Raw genomic sequence first — 22,517 nt, 5'->3', positions numbered from 1 at the left:
GATGGAAGATGATGTTGATATTTATTAAATAGATCATTGAGCAGGGTTGCAATGGATTTAACTTGTACTATATGGCATGTTGAACAGAAAGACAATCAATCCACAAACAACAAGATGGAGTAAAGGAAGAGGGGCTGCGGCAGAGGATAAAAGTAGAGCACCAAACCAAGTTTAATCAAAGCCTGATAAAAGATTAGTGAAATGTGGGTTCCCTGCAGTCCAAAATTGGAGAATTAATAATAGAGAATAAGGAATTGGCAGAGCAGTTACACAATTACTTTAGTTCAGTCTTCACAGAGGAAGACACAGTATCTTCCCAGAAAAGTTAGAGAACCAAGGATCAAGTGAGAAGGAGGAGTGAAAGGAAATTAAATGCTGGAAAAATTTATGGGACTGAAAGGCAATAAATCCCCAGGTCTAATAATCTACATCCTAGGATAGTAAAGGTGGTGGTCATGGAACAAGTGGATGTGTTGACTGTTACCTTCCAAAATTCTGCAGGTTCTCAGAGTCCTGGCAGATCGGAGGGTGTTAAATGTAACCGCGCTATTTGAAGGAGGGGCGGGGGGAAAGAAAACAAGGAATTACAAATCAGTTGGCCTAACATCAATAGTAAGGAATTCTAAAGGATGCAATAACAGAACAATTTGAAAGATATCAATGGGATTTGACAAGGTCAACATGAATTTATTAAAGGGAAATCATGTTCACAAACATACTGAAGTTTTTTTGAATATGTAACTAGTAGAATAGATATGGGAGAACCAGGATGTTGTAGTGTATTTGGATTTTCAGAAAGCTTTTGATAAAGTCCCAAGACATTCCTGTGCAAAATTAAAGTGCATGCGATTGGGGATAATATATTGGCATGGATTGAGAATTGGTTAGACAGGAAAGAGGAGGAATAAATGGGTCCTTTTCAAAGTGGCAGGCCTTGACTAGTGGTGTCCCGCAGGAATGAGTGCTTGGGTCTCAGCTAATCACAATACATCAGTGATTTGGATGAGGGGATCAAATGTAATATTTCCATATTTGCTGATGACACAAAACTTGGTGGGAATATGAGTAGTGAGGAGGTTGTCGAGGTTCCAAGGCGATTTAGACAAGTTGAGTAAATACATGGCAGATGCAGTATAACATGGATAAATGTGGACTTATCCACTTCAGTAGGAAAAAGGCAGAGAATTATTTAAATTGTGATAGATTGGCAAATATTGACGTACAAGGTACCTGAACAACAGTCATTGAAAGCAATCACGCAAGTACAGCAAGCAGTTAGGAAGGCAAATTATATGTTGCCCTTCATTGCAGAAGAACAGAGTACAGGAGCAAGGATGTCTTACTGCAGCTGTACAGAGCCTTGGTGAGACCACACCTGCAGTAGTGTGCGCAGTTTTGGTCTCCTTATCCAAGAAAGGATATGCTTGCCAGTGAGTGCAGTGAAGGTTCACCAGTCAACTGCTGAGTTGGCAAGGTTATTGTACAAGACAACAGAGTCAACTGGGCCTGTATTCACTGGAGTTTAGAAGAATGAGAGGGGATCTTATTGAAACGTATAAAATTTGTGTGTAGACTGGATGCAGGGATGTTGTTTCCTCTGGCTGAGGGTCTTAGAACAAGGGGCCACAGTCTATGGATACTGGATAGGCCATTTAGGACAGAGTTGAGAAGAAACATCTTCATTCAGAGGGTGGTGAACATGAGATTTTCTAGAAGACTGAGGGGATGAAGTCATTGAATATATTGAAGGAGGAAATAGATTGGTTTATAGACTCTAAAGGCATCAAGAAGCATGGGGTATGATATTGAGATAGAGGATCAGCCATGATAATATTGAATAGTGGAGCAGGCTTGAAGGGCTGAATGAACTATTCCTGCTCCTACTTTCTATGTTTCTATGATACTTTCACTTGTACTATTAGTGATACTGAGCAGGAATCTTGGCTTTTATTTTCTTGCCCTGAAGTCTTCGGCCTATGCGGTCAAATGCATCATCGATTTTTGTTGATAATCAACTCACAGATGGAAGCTTACTATTTTACATGGCTCGGTACTACACTGGATCGTAAATTTACCAAATTAATTATTGGTTGGAGCAAGTCATCCTCAACTGTTTTGCTTGCTCCTCTGTTGCATTGATGCATCTTGTAGATATCTGGCACATACAGAGAAGGAAACTTGGGAAGTTGTTTCAGTCAGAAGATTGTACAGGACTCACACCCACCATTATTTATTTGAGCACATAACCTTGTCTAATAATCCAGTGCAGAACTGAGTGCATGCTACATCATCAGATCCTCAAGGTAAAATGTTAAACAGTTTGATCCACAGCCAGCAGGAACAACCTCTCAGTGCCTATATTGTCAAGCCCCTTCGGAATCTTGTATGTTTCAATGAGACTACATATTCTTTTAAAACTTCAGAAAATATAGATAATTCAACTGGTTATTCATCCCATTATTGGCACAGAATGGTTGCTACCATTGGCCAAACAAGTGACTTTACTCCAAAAGTAATTTGCTGCATCAAGTAATAATGTGAGGATTTTCTGAACTTTACGCAGTGCTTTATAGACCAAAGCTCCACACATTACTCAAAGTGTAGTCTAACTAAGATTCTTTAGTAAATTAACAATACCTCCTTGATTTTGTATTCAACTGCTGTAGAAATTACTCCACTATATTGATTGACAAGACCAGAAAAAGTACAATGTGTGTTCCTGCTTTTAGCAATTTATGCATCTGTATTCCTGGAGCTCCACTCCTATTACTTCTTATATTCCAAGTAATGTGTGGCCTGGCTTCCCTATTCCTATCAAAATGAACTGCCCTTATACCACAGGGATCAACCTCAACTTTTTACAATTTATATGAATGACACGGATGAAGTGACTGAAGGTACGATTGCCAAATCTGTCAATGACACAAAGATAGGTAGGAAAGTAAATTGTAAAGATGATATTAAAAGGAGGCTACAGGGGCACATGGATTAAGCGAATGGGGAAAAAATTTGGCAAATGGAGTATAATCTGACAAACGTGAAACTGTTTGGCAGAAGAATAAAAAAGCTCATTATCTAAATGGTGAGAGATTGCAGAGCTCGGAGATGCAGAGGGATCTGGGTGTCCGAGTGCATGGATCACAAAAAAACTAATATACAGGTACAGCAAGTAATGAGGAATGCTAATAAAATGTTCTTATTTGTGAGGGGAACTGATTACAATGTAGGGAGGTTATGCTTCAGTTATGCAGGTCATTGGTGAGACCACGTCTGGAGTACAAAGAACAAAGAACAATACAGCACAGGAACACGCCCTTCGGCCCTCCAAGCCCGCGCCGCTCCCCGGTCCAGGATTGAATCCTGAATCCAGGATCCCCGTCCAATTTTCCAGCCTATCTACATACCAATATCCTATCCACCGAGCTGTCCCTCACAGCTACGATGCTTTGCTCATCACAACCTATTAACTATCCCCCACCCCCCCATTGCAGACCATGTGATCTTCAGGGAGAGGCGAAAACCCAGAGTGAAAACCCCAGGGCCAATATGGGGAAAATAAATCTGGGAAATTCCTCTCCGACCCCGAGGCGATCGAAACGAGTCCAGGAGATCACACTGGCCCTGATCGGAAAATGCTTCCCAACCCTAGTCATTTCCACTTCCACGAACACCATATGAATTCCCTGCCCCCGAGACAGGTTCCCAAAGAGCACTTTGCATAATACTGGTCTTCTCATTGAAGGAAGGATGTTAACGTGTTAGAAACAGTTCAACAGTTCAGAGAAAATTTACCAGACTAACAGTAGGAATGAACAGGTTGTTTTTCAAGGAAAGGTTTGTCTCCACTAGAGATTAGAAGAACAAGGAAGTGACTTAATTGAAATGTTTAAGATCCTGAGGGGTATTGACAGAGCGAACGTGGAGCAGGTGTTTCCTTTTGTCAAGAGAATCTAGAACTAATGGTCACTGTTTAAAAATAAGAGGTCACTCATTTAAGACAGAGATGAGGAGATTTTTATTCCTGAGGATTGTGAATCTCTGGAACTCTCTTCCTCAAAAGGCAGCAGAATCAGAACCCTCCAAATATTTTTAAGGCAGATCTAGATAAATTCTTGATTAACAAGGAGTTGAAAGATTGTCAGGGGTATGCAGGAGTGTGGGGTTGAAGTTCACTTAAATCAGCCATGATCTTACTGAATGATGGAGCAAGCTTGAGGGGCTGAGTGGGCTACACCTGATTCTTATTTGTATGTTCATTATACAAAATTTGTTTTGTTTCCAGTCTACTACTCTATTAGCTCGTTTTCTTCTGTTCTGTCCTTGCGTGTTTTGGTCCAGTTCTTCACAGTTTGCTGTATGCCCAATTTGGCAGAGTGCTGAAATTTAAAAACTTTACCTCCAGCTTCTAATCCATATTCTTTAGATGTTCAATGAACAGCAGTTATCCTGGTAGATCCCTGTGGAACACCACTTCCCAAGTATTCTAAACATTATAAGATATATTTCACGCTATGCAGGGTTGAGAGTGAGATATTTTGGCTTCCACTCTACGCCACTTTGCTTGTATACATTTCAGTTGTACTACTGTGTCTGTGGTCCCCTCGGCTTTGCTCCCTTGTTGCTTCAAAACAAATCAGAAATGCTTTTTTCTTTTTCTGTATATATTGGAGTAAAATCCCTTCTCAATGGAAATAAAAACAAGTTTTGTTTCTATTTTTTTTGCCAGTACATCTGTAATATAGAACTTTAGCAGTTCCTTTGTCTTTCTCTTTAAAACCTACAAGGCTTTGAAACCAACGTGTGGCTTCACCTAACCACTGCTACTTGTTTTGCCAGCTCTTTTTCTTCATCAACAATGATGTATGGTATTATGCATCTAAATTTGAAATGATTCTAATTATTGTAAAATGTAAAAGCATCATCCTGTATAGGCTAGTTGATGGCTTATGCACGGTGCATTAAAAAAAAATCAGGCAAATTCCTGAAATCATGCACATGATTCCATAATGCCCAGTGTTCCAGATATCCATTAGATAAACAAAACACAAGGTCAGCAAGAACTGGATCCATGAGCTTATATTTTCATTGATCCAGAGCTGATGACCACCGAGCATGACTCTAACCTGGCTGCCCTGTGCCAAGATAAACACTGAACTCTTTAAACCTTGCACTGCTTATACAGATCCTTGTTCTGGTGGTAAACAGGATCAAGTTGCATTAGTTTCTCTACATTTAAATAACACGGTCTTGAAGCCATATTGAAAAGCACATGCTCTGCATTCATAAGCATAACAGAGCGATCAATGTTTTTGGACAGAATTTCTCAATTTAAGCTTTATGTTTTAGTATGACGACTGTACACTTTTCTTTAGCCTACTATATAGTTGTTCTTAACATCAGAGCTTTTTAAACAAACTTATAAATGGTATTAAATACAAGTCCATTATCATTTTCCAGCTATAATTCCAATTGGAACAGTTTACATCACTTTACAGAAAGCATGTGACTGCCTTATCATGGTGATACAAGGTGACCAGCGTAACACCAACTGATCTAGAAGGCCATTTTAGACTGTTGTCAAAGCCTTCCATTATCTCTCTTGATAACCTTGGCGTAATGCTGGCAACAAATGCATACTAAATAGATTCCATATAGGAGGAGACCATAATAAAACCTGAAAATTGAAACCCTCCTTACAAACTGTAGCCAACTTCAGAACCAGTCAGATGGATGCTTTTAAGTTTTTAAAAAGTTTATTTATTAGTGGCACAAGTAGGCTTACATTCACAATGCAGTTGAGTTACTCTGAAACCACCTTCTCCATTAAATATAAGATTAAAGCACCCCATCATGCGATTAGCGTCAGATCAGGAGCTGCACAAAGCACATCACTGAACACTGCCCACAGGCAAACTAAAAGATATCGATGCTGGTTACACCAGAATCTATGGCCAAATCTACAGCCTGGATATCTGACTTGGATATTGACATTTGATTTGTTACCATGAAAGAAAGACTCTAGAACTTTGATATGAAGTTACATTCCTTAGGCCCAAACAGTAGCTACTGACACCAGTGGATTCCACAAGTACTTTGCAAACTTCAACATTCAAGTGTAATATTTTGAACAAGCAGCAATCCCAAGTTCTTGTTCTTTACTTCAGAAAGGAAAAGAATTGCCAAGACAGCCTGGCAAAATAGGAGCTCAAGAGGGAGAAAAGAAACATGGCAGGAGGTTCATATTGTGGAACTTCAGTGATATGCACATCAAACTCTCTCTTAGTATTATGACATATATTCAATGGCAAGTTCTGAAAATTCATATAATTAAGCTATTACTATTTCAGGATTGGTAATTATGGGCAACAGGGTGGCACAGTGGTTGGTGCAGCTGTCTCACAGCTTAGGGACCCAGGTGTCTGTGTGTTGCACATTCTCCCCATGTATGCGTGGGTTTTCCCTGGGTGTTCTGGTTTTCTCCCACAGTCTAAAGACATGCAGGTTAAGTGGATTGGCTCCGGCAAATTGCCCCTTAATGTGTGCGTGCTTTGTGATAGAGCATGTTGCTGCAGCTCCTGCTGCCAAACGTTGTGCTTCACACTCCTTTGGATTCCACTGGTAGGCCGAGAGGGGCCTATGATGCTTGGGCAACCCAGAATCCCCATATATCCCATTCACGCACGCACTATTAGCATGCACCCATTTTCCCTCATGAGGCAGGGAGGCCAATAACAACAACACTTCAGGGATTGTCAGCCTTAATTATTGATGACAAAGTCCTTAAGATCATGAAAATTCTACTTACTTAAGACACAAAGCAATCTATTAGCATAGAAAACTTCAAAAATACTTTGCAATTTTATAAGTGTTGTCAGTTTGAATCAGTGTGGCATAAACAAGAAAATCATAGTTTAGCATTGCCTCTTTTTGTGCTGAAATACTTGTGTATATTTTTAATGCAGCAGCACAATAAGATGCCCAAACCAGCGATACGGTACTACTACTTTGTGTAAATGAGGACTTCAGTTTGGGGCGTGTAAAAAAGGTTCAACTCCTCTGCCACACGTCACTGTAATCTCTCAACCAAATGACATCATCCTCCCCTCTTGATAAAACTACAATCTAGTTACAATAACATTTTTTTTCATTTGTTCTTTAAGATGTGGGCAATACTGAGAAAATCTGGTTAAGCTGGAAAGATTCCAACCTGGAAAACTAGCACAGATTTTTTGAGGTAAAAAAAAATTGGGTTTAATTAACTTGGAGTTTTGTGAAGAGGTGACAGAGACAGTCAATGGGGGCAATGTTGATGTAGTGTATATGAAATTCCAAAAGGCATTTGATACAATGCCACACAATAGAATTGTCAGCAAAATTCGAAAAGCTCATGGAATAAAAGGGAAAGTGGTCACACAGTTACTGAGTGGCAAGAAATAGCAAGTGATGGTTAATGAATGTTTTTCAAGCTGGAGGAAGGTTTGTCATGGAGCGCCCCACGCTCTTTCTGACATATTTTAGTGACTTAGATCTTGGTGCTTATGGCACAATTTCAAAATGTGCAGATATTATGAAACTTGGAAACATGGTGAACAGTGAGGAGGATAGTGTAGAACTTCAAAAAGGATGTAGACAAGTTGGTGGAATGTGTGAACATGTGGCAGATGAAGTTCACTGTGGAGAAATGTGAAGTGATTCATTTGGTAGGAAGAATGTAGAGGGAATATAAGATAGAGGATACAATTCTAAAAGGGGTTGCAGGAGCAAGGAGAGCTGGATGTATATGTTCACAAGTCATTGAAGGTGGCAAGACATGTTGAGAAAGTGGCTAAAGAAAGGACACAGTATCCTAGGCTTTATTAACAGGGCCGTAGAGTAAAAGAGCAAGGAAGTCATGTAGAACTTGCATAAGACACTAGTTCGACCTCAGCTGATGTATTGCATCCAATTCTGGGTGTCAGACATTAGAGAGGATGCGAGTGCATCAGAAAAAGTGCAGTAACAATTCACGAGAATAGTTCCAGGAATGAGAAACTTTGGCTATGCAGGCAGATTGGAGAAGTTAGGACTTCTTCCCCTCCTCAGAGAAGGGAGAGAGGAAATTTGATAGAAGTATTCAAAATCTCAAAAGGTTAGACAGAGCTACTAGGGAGAAACTGTTCCCATTCATAAAGAATCAAAAAAATTGAGAGGGCACAGATTTAAAGTAATTGGCAAACATGATCTGAGAAAAACCTTTCTCCACACAAAGTGTGGTGGAGACACTGTAATGAAGTTACTGTGAAAATCCTCTAGCTGCCACACTCCAGCATCTTTTGGGTACACCGAGGGAGAGTTTAGTATGCCCAATGCACCTAACCAGCATATCTTTCAGACTGTGAGAGGAAACCCATGCAGACACAGGGAGAACATGCAAACTGCACAAAGACAGTGACTCAAGCCAGGTCCCTGGTGCTGTGAGGAAGCAATGTTAACTACTGTGCCGCATTATGAATGTGACGGTCAACTCTCTCCATGAGCCAGTGCAGATTTTGCAATGATACTGCTGCCCCCACAGTAGCATTGGGTATTAGAAATGTTAAGATGCTGCTCCAAAGCATGCATGAAATAAAAAATAGAAGATTGTAGAAATTTACAGCTGGTCCATCTGCATCTGAAGAGAAAAGATGGGCCAACATGCTAGACAAGGTCTGCAACTGAAACATTAGCCCTTTAAAAAAAAAACAGAAAATATTGCACCTGCTGTACAATTGCATTTTTAAATTTCTCTTTTTCACCTCTTCCTTCTCTCTATTTACTTACAATTGGCAATCTCTTTCCAGGAATTCTGAACCAATATACATATCTATGATTATCACATTACCATTATACTTGAGAGAGTTATAGTGGACTTAGCTTTGGCTCAATGGTAGGAGTGTAGGTGGTATTCACACTTCTTGAGTCAGAAGCTTATGGGGTCAGGCCCTCGACTGGAGGCTCAAGTTGGAATTTAGGCTGATGCTTCAGTGCAGCACTGTTAGAGGGTCCCTCTTTTAAATAACGTGTTAATAAATCATATCTGTCCTCCCTGGTAGACTAAAAGATCCTATGACACAATTTAAAGAGTAAGGGAGCTCGCTTGGTGTTCTGGTCAACACTAATCCCACAACATCAATAAAATGGTTCATCTTATCACTGGCCTCTCTTTGTGGATGTACACAATTTGTCTGCCACGTTTCCATTTACAGCAGTGAGCTCACAGCAAAAGGACTTCGGTGGCTTGTGAAGTAGTTTTGTTCCCTATGGTGGTGATTGCGAGTTCTTTCTTTCTCCTCGCTATTTTTCCCCCGGGACAGCCCATGTTTATCCCGCACCATTCCCAAGTAGTTGTCAGCCCCGGGGTTGCTTTATTTTACCTTGATCCTGTGCACGGCTTTGCCCTCAGTCGCGGCCTGCACCCACACGCCTATCTCCGCTTTGCTGTATTTTTGCAGCCAGCCCTGCGCCGATTCGCACTGCTCCCTGAACGAGGCGAACGCCAGATCATCGGGGATCTGCACGGTGTCCCGTTCCACCGACATAAGGGCTGTTGGGAGGGTGTCTGACTGCCTGGGCACCGTGCTGCTGTCTCTCCGGTTTTACCCCCCGCGGCCGACCGCTCAAACACCTGACGCTCACTGTCCCTGCCCCCACCTGCAGCCCGCAGGTGACCTTTCCCGTCTGCTCATTGGTCCGCAAGGCTGTCACTCAGCGGCGGCACCTGTGCATCTGGGGCGTTTCCAGAACTCACAGCAACAAGCAGGCAGCAAACAGACAGAATTAGCTGGAAACACCCCACTCCACAGCAACAGGCAGGCAGCATTGGCTGGAAACACCCCACCAGCAACAAGCAGGCAGCACTGGCTGAAACACTCCAACAGCAACAAGCAGGCAGTTAACAGGCAGAATTAGCTGGAAACACCCCACTTCACAGCAACAAGCAATCAGCTAAAAGCAAAATACAGCGGATGCTGGAATCTGGAACAAAAACAGAAAATGCTGGAAAATCTCAGCAGGTCTGACAGCATCTGTGGGGAGAGAATAGAGCCAATGTTTTGAGTCTAGATGACCCTTTGTCAGAGTTGAGAGTAAAGAGAATCTAATTCTCTCAAACAGGTAGCACTGGCTGGAAACACCCCAACAGGTTTATTTGGTAGCAGAAGCCACACAAGCTTTCGGAGCTCTAAGCCCCTTCTTCACCTGAAGAAGGGGCTTAGAGCTCCGAAAGCTTGTGTGGCTTCTGCTACCAAATAAACCTGTTGGACTTTAACCTGGTGTTGTTAAACTTCTTACTGTGTTTACCCCAGTCCAACGCCGGCATCTCCACATCATGGAAACACCCCAACAGCAACAGGCAGCACTACCGGTAACCCCCACCGCTCCTCTCCCCCTCTCCTCCCCCCTCCTCCTCTACAGCAACAACCTGGCAGCATTGGCTGAAAACACCCAAACAGCAACAACCAGGGAAACGTCCCACAGCAGCAGCCAGCTGCTTCTGGGACACATTCTGGATTTTCTTTTGCCTCCACAACCCTATCTGAAGTCAATCAAAATCTTTCTGATGGTTGCCCTTTTTATCTTTGAACCAATGTCTCCAGGTCTTAGTTTAAAGTCATACTCTGGATTTAGCATCTCCACACCATTGGACTGCGCCTTTCAATGTTGAAAAGCTCACGTCTTCCTTCATATTTCAGACCCCTGGCATCAGATGTCAGTCTTGTGGCTCCTTCCAGCACCATGGTTGGCATCTTGTGCCAAATCTGAAGTCCCATGGGAAGCAAGATAGGGGACTGCATTAGATGCAGTTTGTGGCTTTTGTTTACTGCTGATGAATTTTTTTGAAATTCTCAATAACTAAAGCACTCACACCATAAACATAGATGTGAGTCGTTAATGGGCTTCCATTTCAAATGATAATAGCTGATGTCAAATTCACATTGTAGACATTTCCAAGTCGCCCATTGAGTGCCAAATGAAAATCAGAGAACAGGCATTCATACATTGACTCTATATGTTTGACAGGTACATGGATAGAAAAAGTTTAGAGGGATATGGATCAAATGCAGGCAAATAGGACTAGTTCAGTTTACGAAACCTGGTCGAGATGGACCAAAGGGCCTGTTTCCGTGTTGTATATCTCTATGACTCCCATTTATTTTGGGCAAAAGGTGACAATTTGTCTAGATTTTACTCGATTTACTTGTATTACAGTAATTTGATATTGAGAACATTAAGTGATTGGCTCTTTACAAGCTGCCTTGCATAGGTCTCTCTATCGTGGTGAGGCAGATGTTATTGTATAGCTGAAAATGACATTCTGAAGCTTTTTTAAAATCCCTTCAAGGAATAGGAATATGGTTGGCAGGGCCAGCATTTGTTGCTCACCCTGAATTGTCCTTGAGTTCTTGAATTACTGCAATCCATCTGGTGTGCTGTAAGTTTTGACAAAGGGTCATCTGGACATGAAACGTCAGCTCTTTTCTCTCATAACAGATGCTGCCAGACCTGCTGAGATTTTCCAGCATTTTCTCTTTTAGTCACTGCTAAAGCTCCATACTTACACATATACTTGATAGGGTCCATGTCATGGTTCGGGGATAGTGATAATGTACATTCTATGTGGAGTTGCACTGTTTCCAATCCATAATATTTTCCATCATCTGTCAAGTACTTAAAATCTTAGTTGTTAATTAAATAATGAAGAACTAGTTGCTATCCTTGAAAGGAGTTGAAATTAAGGGGGGGGGGGGAGTTGTGTCTCAGGTCAAGTTGACTCACCATATGTTTGCAATGAAAGACTAAAAGTTAGAATCAATCATCTGTGGCAACAGCAACATGTTGCATTAACATAGAAGCTTTAAGGTAGACCAGGTCAAAATGGAGTTAAAAATAAATAAAAGGATCAGATGCTGAGCCTGGTGAGAAAGTTAGATGTGGTTGAAAACATTGCGAAAGAAATGGGTTTTTACCATTTTTGGAGACGGACAGAGAAGTTTAGAGAGAAAGTTTTGAAAAATAGCCAAGCTGATTGAAGGCTCTCTCTCAAGTTGCCAGCCCTCCAGGAGTGTCCTGGAATCTCCAGGAATTAAAGATTAAATTCAAAAACATTACTGAAAACAATCTTGGAGAAAAATCATTGGGAAATTAAAAAGATTGTGTACTATGTTTCATTTTCTTTGCACAGCTATTGGAGGTGTGAAATAAAAGGCTGTTTGATTGGGCTGGCAAGGATCCTGGAGGTCATATGATGAATCTTGTGGGAATGCATCCAACCAGAGTTTCTAACCCTGATATGGGGTCATTCATGAGAATAGAGTAGATTGTAGAGTGTGAGATGGTGCAAGACTGGAAGAGACCGACCCAGCAATCTGACTGGTACACTTCTGGTAGTTGACCAAAGACCCTGATTCATTAGTGTCTGAAGGATTAGACCTGGCACTGAGGTTTCGGTTACTTGAGGCTCATCTCCAGGTAACTCTGCGAGCCAATGTCTTCAGCTCTGATGAAGGGTCTTCCAGACTCAGAACATTGGCTCTATTCTCTCTCCACGGATGCCATCAGACCTTCTGAGCTTTTCCAACATTTCCTGTTTATGTTTCAGATTCCAGCATCTGCAGTAATTTGCTTTTATCCTATGTGGTGTTGACTGGATAAGCAGCAGATATTTTACGAACTAACTAATGATTAGCTAAGGGCTGTGTCTGGTTAAAGTCCAGCAGTGTCCCCATATGTATAGAGAGTGTGTAAAGGCTCAAGCAAGGCATTGAATTTGGTGTCACAACTGTATCACATATTAAGCCGATCTTTTTCTACACCCTATCTGCGACACTATATTCTGCATCCTATCATTTCCTTTGCCCTTATGTATTTTATGAATGGTATGTTTTGTCTGTATAGGGCACAAGAAACAATATTTTTCATTGTATCCCAATGCATGTGACAATCAATCAACAATGAATGACCAATTCGCTCCTTCGAGTGCGGTCATCACCGCCAACGCTCGGGTTCGGTCGTCTCCGCCAACGCTCGGGTTCGGTCGTCTCCGCCAGCGCTCGGGTTCGCTCGTCTCCGCTCGTCTCCACCAACGCTCGGGTTCGGTCGTCTCCGCCAGCGCTCGGGTTCGCTCATCTCCGCCAGCGCTCGGCGCCACTCGCTGGGTGAAGCCGGGTTTCCCAAAGATGGCGGCGTTCGGGATATTGAGTTATGAGCACAGGCCGCTGAAAAGGCCTCGGCTCGGGCCGCCAGACGTTTACCCGCAGGACCCCAAGCAGAAAGAGGTAGGAAAACCCGTCAGGAGTCCAGGGGAGGATGGCCATTTATTCAGTCCGGCAGCCGGGCCGGCGGTGTGAGTAAGCCGGCACGGGGAAGCCGGGCCTAGAGCAGCGTCCATGTAAACAATAAACAGTCCGTGTGTGTGGCTGGACTTGGGCCTAGAGTAGCCCCACATACAGCGGTAACAACGAGTGCATACATACTCCTACACTGCAGGGCCCGGACTCTGGTTCGTCCCACTGTCTCTGCGAGATGGAGAGTGCTGGGGGCCGGAGCAGAGCTCAGCTACTTTACCAGTTAACGGCTGGACCAACCCATCAATAATAAATGTTTAATATGGATTTTCATCATAGATTGGATGGCACAAATCTTCAGCTGACTCCAGCTGTGGAGAGCATTAACCACCACAATGTTTACTATTGACTATAACGTCGGTACCCTTTTTTACTTCTAAAACAAAATCTGCAGGGTTTGTGGGTCTGCTATGCTTTCGGTCTCAATAACGCTGGTCTGTGCAATCAAGTACCTTTTCGGTTTACTGGAGCTTTAACCTCGCGAGTTGAAATTATTTAACAACACCCTAGACTCGCGCACTCAACAGCACAAAATTCAGCATTGCCGTCAACCAGATCCTTTCCAGCTCCTCACTGAATCTTGTGAATTAACTCTGAGGTCCTTGTCGGGGTTTTGTACCAGTTTAGGTTTGCAATACCCTTTGGCCACACGTTCCATACAAAAAATACTGGAAATGGTCAGCAAGCAGAAAGCATTTGTAGAGAGCAACAGAGTTAATATTTCAGGTCGAGATGACCTGACCTGAAGCACTAACTCCTTTTCTCCCCACAGCATTGCTTGACCTGTTGAGCATTTCCAGTATGTTTTTTGTTGATATGTAAGAATTCCAGCATCTACAGTATTTTGCTTTTGCATCTCCTTGTATAACTTGTCATCTCTGAATCTGTTAGAATTTTAGAATAAAATGAAAACTTATGTTCTTTGATTTGATTTATTGTTGTCCTTTCACTGTGTTGGGATACAGTGAAAGTATTGTTTCTTATATAATTTACAGACAAAGCATACCCTTCATAGAGAAGGAAAGGAGAGGGTGCAGAATGTAGTGTTACAGTCATTACTAGGGTGCAGATAAAGATTAGCTCAGTATATGCTAGGTCCATTTAAAAGTCTGATGGCAACAAGGAAGAAGCTTTTCTTGAAGTCAGTTAACATAAGAAATAGGAGCAGGAATAGGCCATCTAGCCCCTCGAGCCTGCCCCGCCATTCAATAAGATCATGGCTGATCTGAAGTGGATCAGTTCCACTTACCCGCCTGATCCCCATAACCCCTAATTCCCTTACCGAGCAGGAATCCATCTATCCGTGATTTAAACATATTCAACGAGGTAGTCTCCACCACTTCAGTGGGCAGAGATTCACCACCCTCTGAGAGAAGAAGTTCCTCCTCAACTCTGTCCTAAACTGACCCCCTTTTATTTTGAGGCTGTGCCCTCTAGTTCTAGCTTCCTTTCTAAGTGGAAAGAATCTCTCCACCTCTACCCTATCCAGCCCCTTCATTATCTTATAGGTCTCCATAAGATCCCCCCTCAGCCTTCTAAATTCCAATGAGTACAAACCCAATCTGCTCAGTCTCTCCTCATAATCAACAAGTTGATACAAGACCTCAGACGGAAGAAGGTGGAAAGGAGTATGTCTGGCATACTTGGGGTCCTTGATTATGCTGGCTGCTTTTCCGAGACAATGGAAAGTGTGGACAGATGGGAGACTGGTTTGCCTGATGGAGTGGGATACGTTCACAATACTTGTAGTTTCTTCCAGTCTTGGTCAGAGCAGGAGACATACCAAGCTGTGATGCATCCAAAAGGATGCTTTCTGTGGTGCAGCTGTAAAAATTCCCAATAATTGTGGATTCTTTCAGCATTTGCTTGCCTCTGAAATTTCCGTCTTACATCCTTGTGCCTTGTCTGCTACTTTTTAAATCTTCTTCAAAGCCCTTGTTGCACTGTGCCTTTGTTCTTTCATCCTTTTCTGTTTTCCCTTTTTTATCAACTATAATGCAAAGTATTCTCAAAGTGAGGTCCTTTGAGATACCTTGAGGAATGCCATAGAAATGTATTTTGTGAATAGTGTTTTCAGTGGACAGAAGCCTCTTGTGACTTCCCAGCAGTGAATAGAATTATCAATGAGACGATATATATTTGATCTGGCATCTAATTTAGGTACTATGATATGACCCAAATTTTGATATTACTCGTCTCTTTAGTAGCAGATAGACAAAACAAAGTTGAGATATGGAGATAGGAGATCGTGTAAAGTGCTTGCTCCAATTACAAATATGATTTTGATAGTAATGTCTTTTTTACTGAAGGCACTGAGTCAGCGATTCAAGGCTTAAGTGTCACTAAAAAAAATTAAGCTAATGTAGTTTATTAGTATTGATATACTGTGGGAGCAAGTGCATTTAAGTGCACCTTTTGTGATTTAAAAGAAATTCAATAGATCAAATTGTCAATGGTAGCAAGAGTAATAGAAGCAAAATTAACTCATGACACCAGCAAGATATTCTATTTAATCTGTTCATGTGTCTTAGAATTGTCTATATGCTGTTGACGTATTCTGGCAGTCATTGCTCTTGTCAATAGAGTGTTATTTTATTTAATTGCATTTAGATTCTTATAGAGTTGATGTTTGTTGGAAAGTGAAGTGAGAGCAGAATATAGATCTATCCATTTGATAGGAGGACCCAATATTTTCACAGCACAGTTGAGTAATGAATGATGATGCCAGTGTCTTTCACTTATTATAAAAACTGCTTGCCATCAGACATGAGAGAAGACCATCAGACTTCAGACCTTCTCAATTAGAGTTGGGCAATAAATGCTGGCCTTGACAGCAACACCCACATCCCTGAAAAATAAGTAAAAAGAGAAATCAATGTGTTAAAATGGAAATATGTTCATTTTAAAGTTTTTCTTAATTCTGTTTCCTGTGCAAAGCATACTAAAATTGGCTTTGCAAATATTATGATTACTGCTGCATGGTGCCGGAAGAGATTTGACTTTTCAAACGGGCAGGGTGTTGGCAGGAATTTAGTTGACATCGTTGATCAACGAATCAACGTCTTAGCCTTAGAATCTACAGTGCAGAAGGAGACCATTCGGCCCATCGAACCTGCACCGATAATCCACCCAGGTCCCATCCCCATAACCCCACATATTTACAGTCCTAATCCCCCTGATACTAAGGGGCAATTTATCATGGCCAATCAACCTAACCCGCACATCTTTGAGTGTGGGAGGAAACCCACGCAGACACGAGGAGAATGTGCAAACTCCACACAGACAATGACCCAAGGCTGGAATTGAACCCGGGCCCCTGGCGCTGTGAAGCAGCAGTGCTAACCACTGTGCCACTGTGCCGCCCACGATGCCTTTGCAGAATGAATGGAATTTAAAAACAATTCTGGGTGCTTATCTGTAGCTAACAGTTTCCTTTTGCTTTTAACAAGGCATGATAATGCAAGTTACTTGTTTCCTCAGATCTTCTGAATGCATTGACCAAAACTGGAGTGTAATTTCACTGGTATAAGTAATGCCCTGGTATTTCACCAAAGTGACTATTCTTCATGTGAAAGGTTGAGGCATTGGTCAAGAAGGATGGTGTCATAAATCAAAACTGAGACCACTCTGCTCTCGTTCATGTCTATGTCACCTGCTGTATTTGACTAACAATGTCTTTGTCAACTTTCTGAGTTTCGCCATATACAAGCGTAACTCATTTAAAACTTCTCTGTAAGCTGTTCCATATTAAGTCTGACTCACCAATCTCTCATAATTTCACTAGTCTTCATTGGCTTCTTGTATTGATTTTTAAATTTATGTCACCATAACTCCAGCCTTACATCCATCATGTATCTTTCTTGCTTGTAGTTCTGGTCTGCTGTGCATCTCCAACCCCACCATCAGTTGCAAACCTTGAAGCTTCATACCTCTTCACTTTGAAAACCTCTTCTTAAGCACTCAGCCTTAAGCTATCTTGAAAAACATCATCATCATTGACCATATTTTCAGTCACCTTTGTCAGCCATTTTTACTTTATGTTCATTGTTTTTCTTACCTAATTCGCAGAGTGCTTATGGAAATTTTATGTCCCTACCTAACACCTGCATTACATTTCAACTGATAGTATCTGAATATAATTTCCTAGGTTTGATCTCTGATCTGTGCTGATTTCACTTATCTCACTTGGAGCGATGGGAATTCTGCAGTTTATCTAAGTGCCCCATTTTAGGAGAGGGGAGTTAATCTAGAACATCCATACCATATTGTTTATAGTAGCCCCTGCTGGAAATATATGCGGTTGGAAGGTCTGGCTTGAATATGAAGTCCTTCATGAGTGGATTGCTTGCTAACACTCACTAGAAAGGTATATGAATTCTGACAACATGGGTGAGGTACTGGATGGTTACAGATTTCTGTAGAATCATGCCCAACATTCAGCAAAAGAGAACATTGACAAAGGGACAAATTCCTTTACCTAAAATAATTTTTTCAAACGGTTCTAGAAGTGGGACTAAATGGGTCTTTTTTCTGGGTGGCAGGGAATGACAAGTGGGGTGCTGCAGGAATCAATGCTTGGGACCCAACTGTTCATGATATATATGAATGACTTGGATGACACAAAACTGGGTGGAATTGTGAGTTCTGAGGAGGATGCACAGAGGCTTCAACATGATTTAGACAAGTTGAAGGTTTGGGCAAACACATGGCAGATGCAATGCAACATGGCTAAATGTGATGTTATACACTTTGGTGTGAAAAATAGAAAGAAGGCGTATTATCTAAATGTGATATATTGAGAAGCGTGGATGTACAAAAAAATCTAGGTGTCCTTGTATGCCGGTCAATGAAAGTGGAGAGGCAGGTGTGGCAAGCAATTTATAAGGCAAATGGTATGTTGGCCTTCATTGCAAGACAATTTGAGTTCAGAAATAGAGATGTCTTACTGCCGTTATAAATGGCCTTGGTGAGACCACACCTGGAGTATTGCGTGCAGTTTTGGTCTCCCTACCTGAGAATATACTTGCCAAAGACGGAGTGTAGCGGAGGTTCACAAAGCTGATACTGGGTTTGGCGGGACTGCCCTTGAGGACAGATTGTTTTGCCTTGACCTGCATTCACTAGAGTTTAGAAGGATGAAAGGAGATCTGATTGAAACATATAAAATTCTAACAGGACTGGATAGACGAGATGCAGGGAGATTGTTTTCCCAGGTTGAGGATCTGGAACCACAGGGCACAATCTCAGGATTCCAGGTAGATCATTTAGGACTGCGATGAGGAAAAATGTCTTCACTCAAAGGGTTGTGAACCTGTAGAATTCTCTACCACAGAAGGCTGTGAAGGCCAAGAAACTGAATGAATTCAAGAAAGAGATGGGTGACTTTTTTAGATTTTAATGGCATTAAGGAGTATGGGGAGAAAGTGGGAATATGGCATTGAGATCGATCATATTGAATGGCGGAGCAGGCTCAATGTGTCGAATGGCCTACTCTTGCTTCTAGTTTCTATGTTTCTGATCTATTTCGTGGCCTCTTTCCAATCCCTGGGAATTAAAAGGCAAAACAGCTTCCTACTGCTTTTCTGATTGAAATGAGCTCTCAGCATTGATAAGAGATCAAAGCTCCACTGTGGACATTGTACATTCTAACCGCATCATAAGGGTAGAAACAGCAATGTATCAAGAAGTTTGTAAGATTATGTTTTGGGACTTTATCTGTATAAATAAAGGGGGCCCGGTTACCTGTGCTGAAGTCCGACTGACAACAGGTGTGGCTGATGGAGCTGCTAAAGATTAAAGGAATGTTCAGATTGTTTTACTGGGAAAAAAGGTGGAAGGTACACTTGCAGACAACGGAGAAGGTAGCTGTGGTGCTGATGGATAGAGTGGGAATTTTCAAGTCCCAGAGAAGTGTTAAGAATGTCAGGTTGTCAAAAGCTATACTTTCAAATGTCCATTTGATTCCAGGATAGGATTGAGTTGGGGTCTAAAGAATAGCCATTCAGAATTTCTACTTTGATACCAGGCCCATGTGATTGACATGGGGAAAGATGCTGAAGGAACTATTATAAAGATCAGGTTACAGGCATTCCTAAAATATCACTGTCACAGACAAGTGGGTTAATTTGACAGGATCTGAGAAAGGAAGACTGGCTAGAAAATCTCTATCATTCACTGCGCCAGAATGTGTGTGGAAATTTGTGCTTGGATTGAAAAGACCCAAATTCCATAGAGCCATGGAATCCCTACAGTGCAGAAAGAGACCAGTTGACCCATTGAGTCTGTACTGACTCTCTGAAAGAGCATTCCATCCAGGTCCTTCCCTCTACCTATCCCCATAACCCTGTGCATTTACCATGGCTAACCCACCTAACCTGCATTTCTTTGGACTATGAGAGGAAACCCACACAGACATAGGGAGAGTGTACAGGCTCCACACACAGTCACCCAAGACCAGAATTGAACTTAGGTCCCTGGTGCTTTGAGGCAGCAGTGCTAACCACAGTGCCACCATGTTGCCCACAGTATTCATTAGGAGTTAAAACAAAACTGGAAAATTTGACTTGTTTGTGCTGGAGAGAGGGTTTCCTGTAATATTCCCACTGTGCAGGACAGTTCTGGGGTTAGAAGTTACCAACCTGAGAATGGAAAAGTGCACAAGTAAATCCACAGGAGCTAAGAATCACTTTGAACTGATTTCAAAAGAATTAAGTGCCACTAAAGGGCAGTATAACATATACCTGTGAAGTGTGTTGTTTCAGTTGTGCTAAAATAAGGAGAATATTCTGTTCTGTAATTTACTGTATAAGTTGTCTGTCAAGTGTTTAGTTAGTAGTATGTTCAGTCTTTTGTTGCAGTGAACATTTTAAAATGTGAAATCTTGTCATCCTTATTAACTGGAAATTTAAAGTTCTTTTAAAAATAAATCAATCTCTATAGAGATTGTAACAAGTTGTTCTTATCCAATTGTCATGAGCTTACAAGCAATTAGATGTTACGTCTGCCCATGGGTTTTGAGCATGTTACATTCAGAATTTTTGCCCATACTGTCTTTTGAAGAGTGCAGTTATGGTTTTCTTGTGACAAAATGGAAGGACAAAAGTCGTCATTAGCCTAATGATAGAATGACATGTTTGCTATTACGATATGAGGAAATAAGCGACTGTATATTATCTAGAAAAACCAATATAAAAGCGCAGAGTGCACAGCTGCTTTATGTATAATAACGATTTGGAATAAGTTTTGTGGAAGCATGCAGTGAATTCTTTACGTTGACACAATAGCATTTCAAGTGCTGCACGTGTAAGGCTGATGCATGGAGAGTAGGATGGCCAAAAGTATAAATTCTGATCTGTGATGTGTCTTGATCAGCCATGGCATGTAATTTCTTCAGGCTTTCGGCCAGGGAGGGGGAAATAATCAGCTTGGGTTCCAATTCCTGGTGGCTTTGCATTGACTGCTGTGGAAGAAGTTTTGCTTATTAGCATTAATTGAGAACTAGGTTAGTTGTAGTTGAATAGCATACTGACAAACACTTTGAAAGATGTATAACGAGCACTTTCACCTCATTAAGAATGCATGCCTTCAGGAAAATGCATGCCTTCATTCCAGAGACCACTCCATCTGACGAAGGAGCATTGCTCCGAAAGCTTATGGTATTTGCTACCAAATAAACCTGTTGGACTTTAACCTGGTGTTGTGAGACTTCTTACTGTTCAGGAAAAAGAACAGTGAGGTGAAAAGAATCGCAGGGTGAAGGTTCACTTTAGCTTCAGGAAGTTATTTGTTTTTGAACCTTGGCTGAGAGTGACTTTGTAAGATATACTTTTAAATCTAGAATTGTAAGATGTCAGTTGAACAGTTCCATGCATGTTGCATGAAAAATTATTCTGAACACGCAAGTAAATATCCCCAAATAGACATAGGAGCAGAATTAGGCCACTCGACCCATCGAGTCTGCTCCTCCATTCAATCATGGCTGATATTTTTCTCATACCCATTCTCCTGCCTTTTCCCCATAACCCCGATCCCCTTATTAATCAAGAACCTATCTATCTCTGTCTTAAAGACACTGGCTTCCACAGCCTTCTGCGGCAGAGTTCCATAGATTCACCACTCTCTGGCTGAAAAAATTCCTCTTCATCTCTGTTTTAAAGGGTCGTCCCTTAAGCCTGAGATTGTGCCCTCTGGTTCTAGTTTTTCCTGCTCGTGGAAACATCCTCTCCTTGTCCACTCTACCTAGGCCTCACAGTATCTTGTAAGTTTCATTAAGAACCCCCCTCATCCTTCTAAGCTCCAACAAGTACAGACCCAGAGTCCTCAACCATTCCTCATACAACAAGCTCTTCATTCCAGGGATCATTCTTGTGAACCTCTTCTGCACCCTTTCCAAGGCCAGCACATCCTTCCATAGATACGGGGCCCAAAACTGCTCACAATACTCCAAATGGGGTCTGACCAAAGCCTTATACAGTCTTAGAAGTACATCCCTGCTCTTGCATTCTTGCCCTCTCGACATAAATGCTAACATTGCATTTGCCTTCCTAACTGCCGACTGAACCTGCACGTTAACCTTAAGAAAATCTGGAACAGGGCTCCTAAGTCCCTTTGTGCTTCTGATTTCCTAAGCATTTTCCCACATAGAAAATAGTCTATGTCTCTATTCCTCCTTCCAAAGTGCATAACCTCACATTTTTCCACATAGTGTTCCATCTGCTACTTCTTTGCCCACTCTTCTAGCCTGTCCAAGTCCTTCTGCAGCCCCCCTGATTCCTCAATACTACCTGCCCCTCTATGTACATGATGAAGTCTTCTGATATTTTTATGCACAAGCTAGGTAATAGTCAGAGGAGATACCATTAATTTCTTCAGCAGCAGCTCAGGAATGAGGATGACTTGCTTCCACTGCAGATTGATAAGTTGTGAGATGGCTGATGAGTCCAGTACGTGATCTCCAGACTCTGTAACATGTGGGGCAGATGGTGCTGAAAGGGTAGGGCTGATGAGGTGTTTGGAGATTTGCACGCTTCTGATGCCTCAATTTTGCCTCTGCACGCTTCCGATGAAGTCTCAGTGTATATGGTGCCTTCTGAGTAAACTGTCTCTATTTTGGGTGGTCACAAGTCGGGGAGTCCCATGAGTTAGAAGTTTGATTTC

The 22,517-nt window shown here is 41.8% G+C and overlaps 2 protein-coding genes across 2 annotated transcripts in view; one reads left to right on the top strand and one right to left on the bottom strand.

Annotated features, from left to right (window-relative positions):
• The window catches only part of LOC144492880 (START domain-containing protein 10-like), a 30,325-nt gene extending 20,553 nt beyond the window's left edge, over nt 1-9,772 (bottom strand). Inside the window, exon 1 of the mRNA XM_078211433.1 lies at nt 9,393-9,772. Coding sequence (XP_078067559.1) covers nt 9,393-9,557 — 165 coding nt within the window. The 5' untranslated portion in view covers nt 9,558-9,772. The remainder of the gene's footprint in view (nt 1-9,392) is intronic.
• Nucleotides 9,773-13,176: 3,404 nt separating this feature from the next.
• The window catches only part of med12 (mediator complex subunit 12), a 159,477-nt gene continuing 150,136 nt past the window's right edge, over nt 13,177-22,517 (top strand). The window contains exon 1 of the mRNA XM_078211432.1: nt 13,177-13,292. Within this exon, the coding sequence (XP_078067558.1) occupies nt 13,194-13,292 (99 nt within the window). The 5' untranslated portion in view covers nt 13,177-13,193. The remainder of the gene's footprint in view (nt 13,293-22,517) is intronic.

The sequence above is a fragment of the Mustelus asterias genome, chromosome 4 (assembly GCF_964213995.1).
Source record: "Mustelus asterias chromosome 4, sMusAst1.hap1.1, whole genome shotgun sequence".
Taxonomy (NCBI): Eukaryota; Metazoa; Chordata; class Chondrichthyes; order Carcharhiniformes; family Triakidae; genus Mustelus; species Mustelus asterias.
Note: the sequence above shows the minus strand (reverse complement) of the source record. Positions and strands in the feature narration are given on the sequence as shown.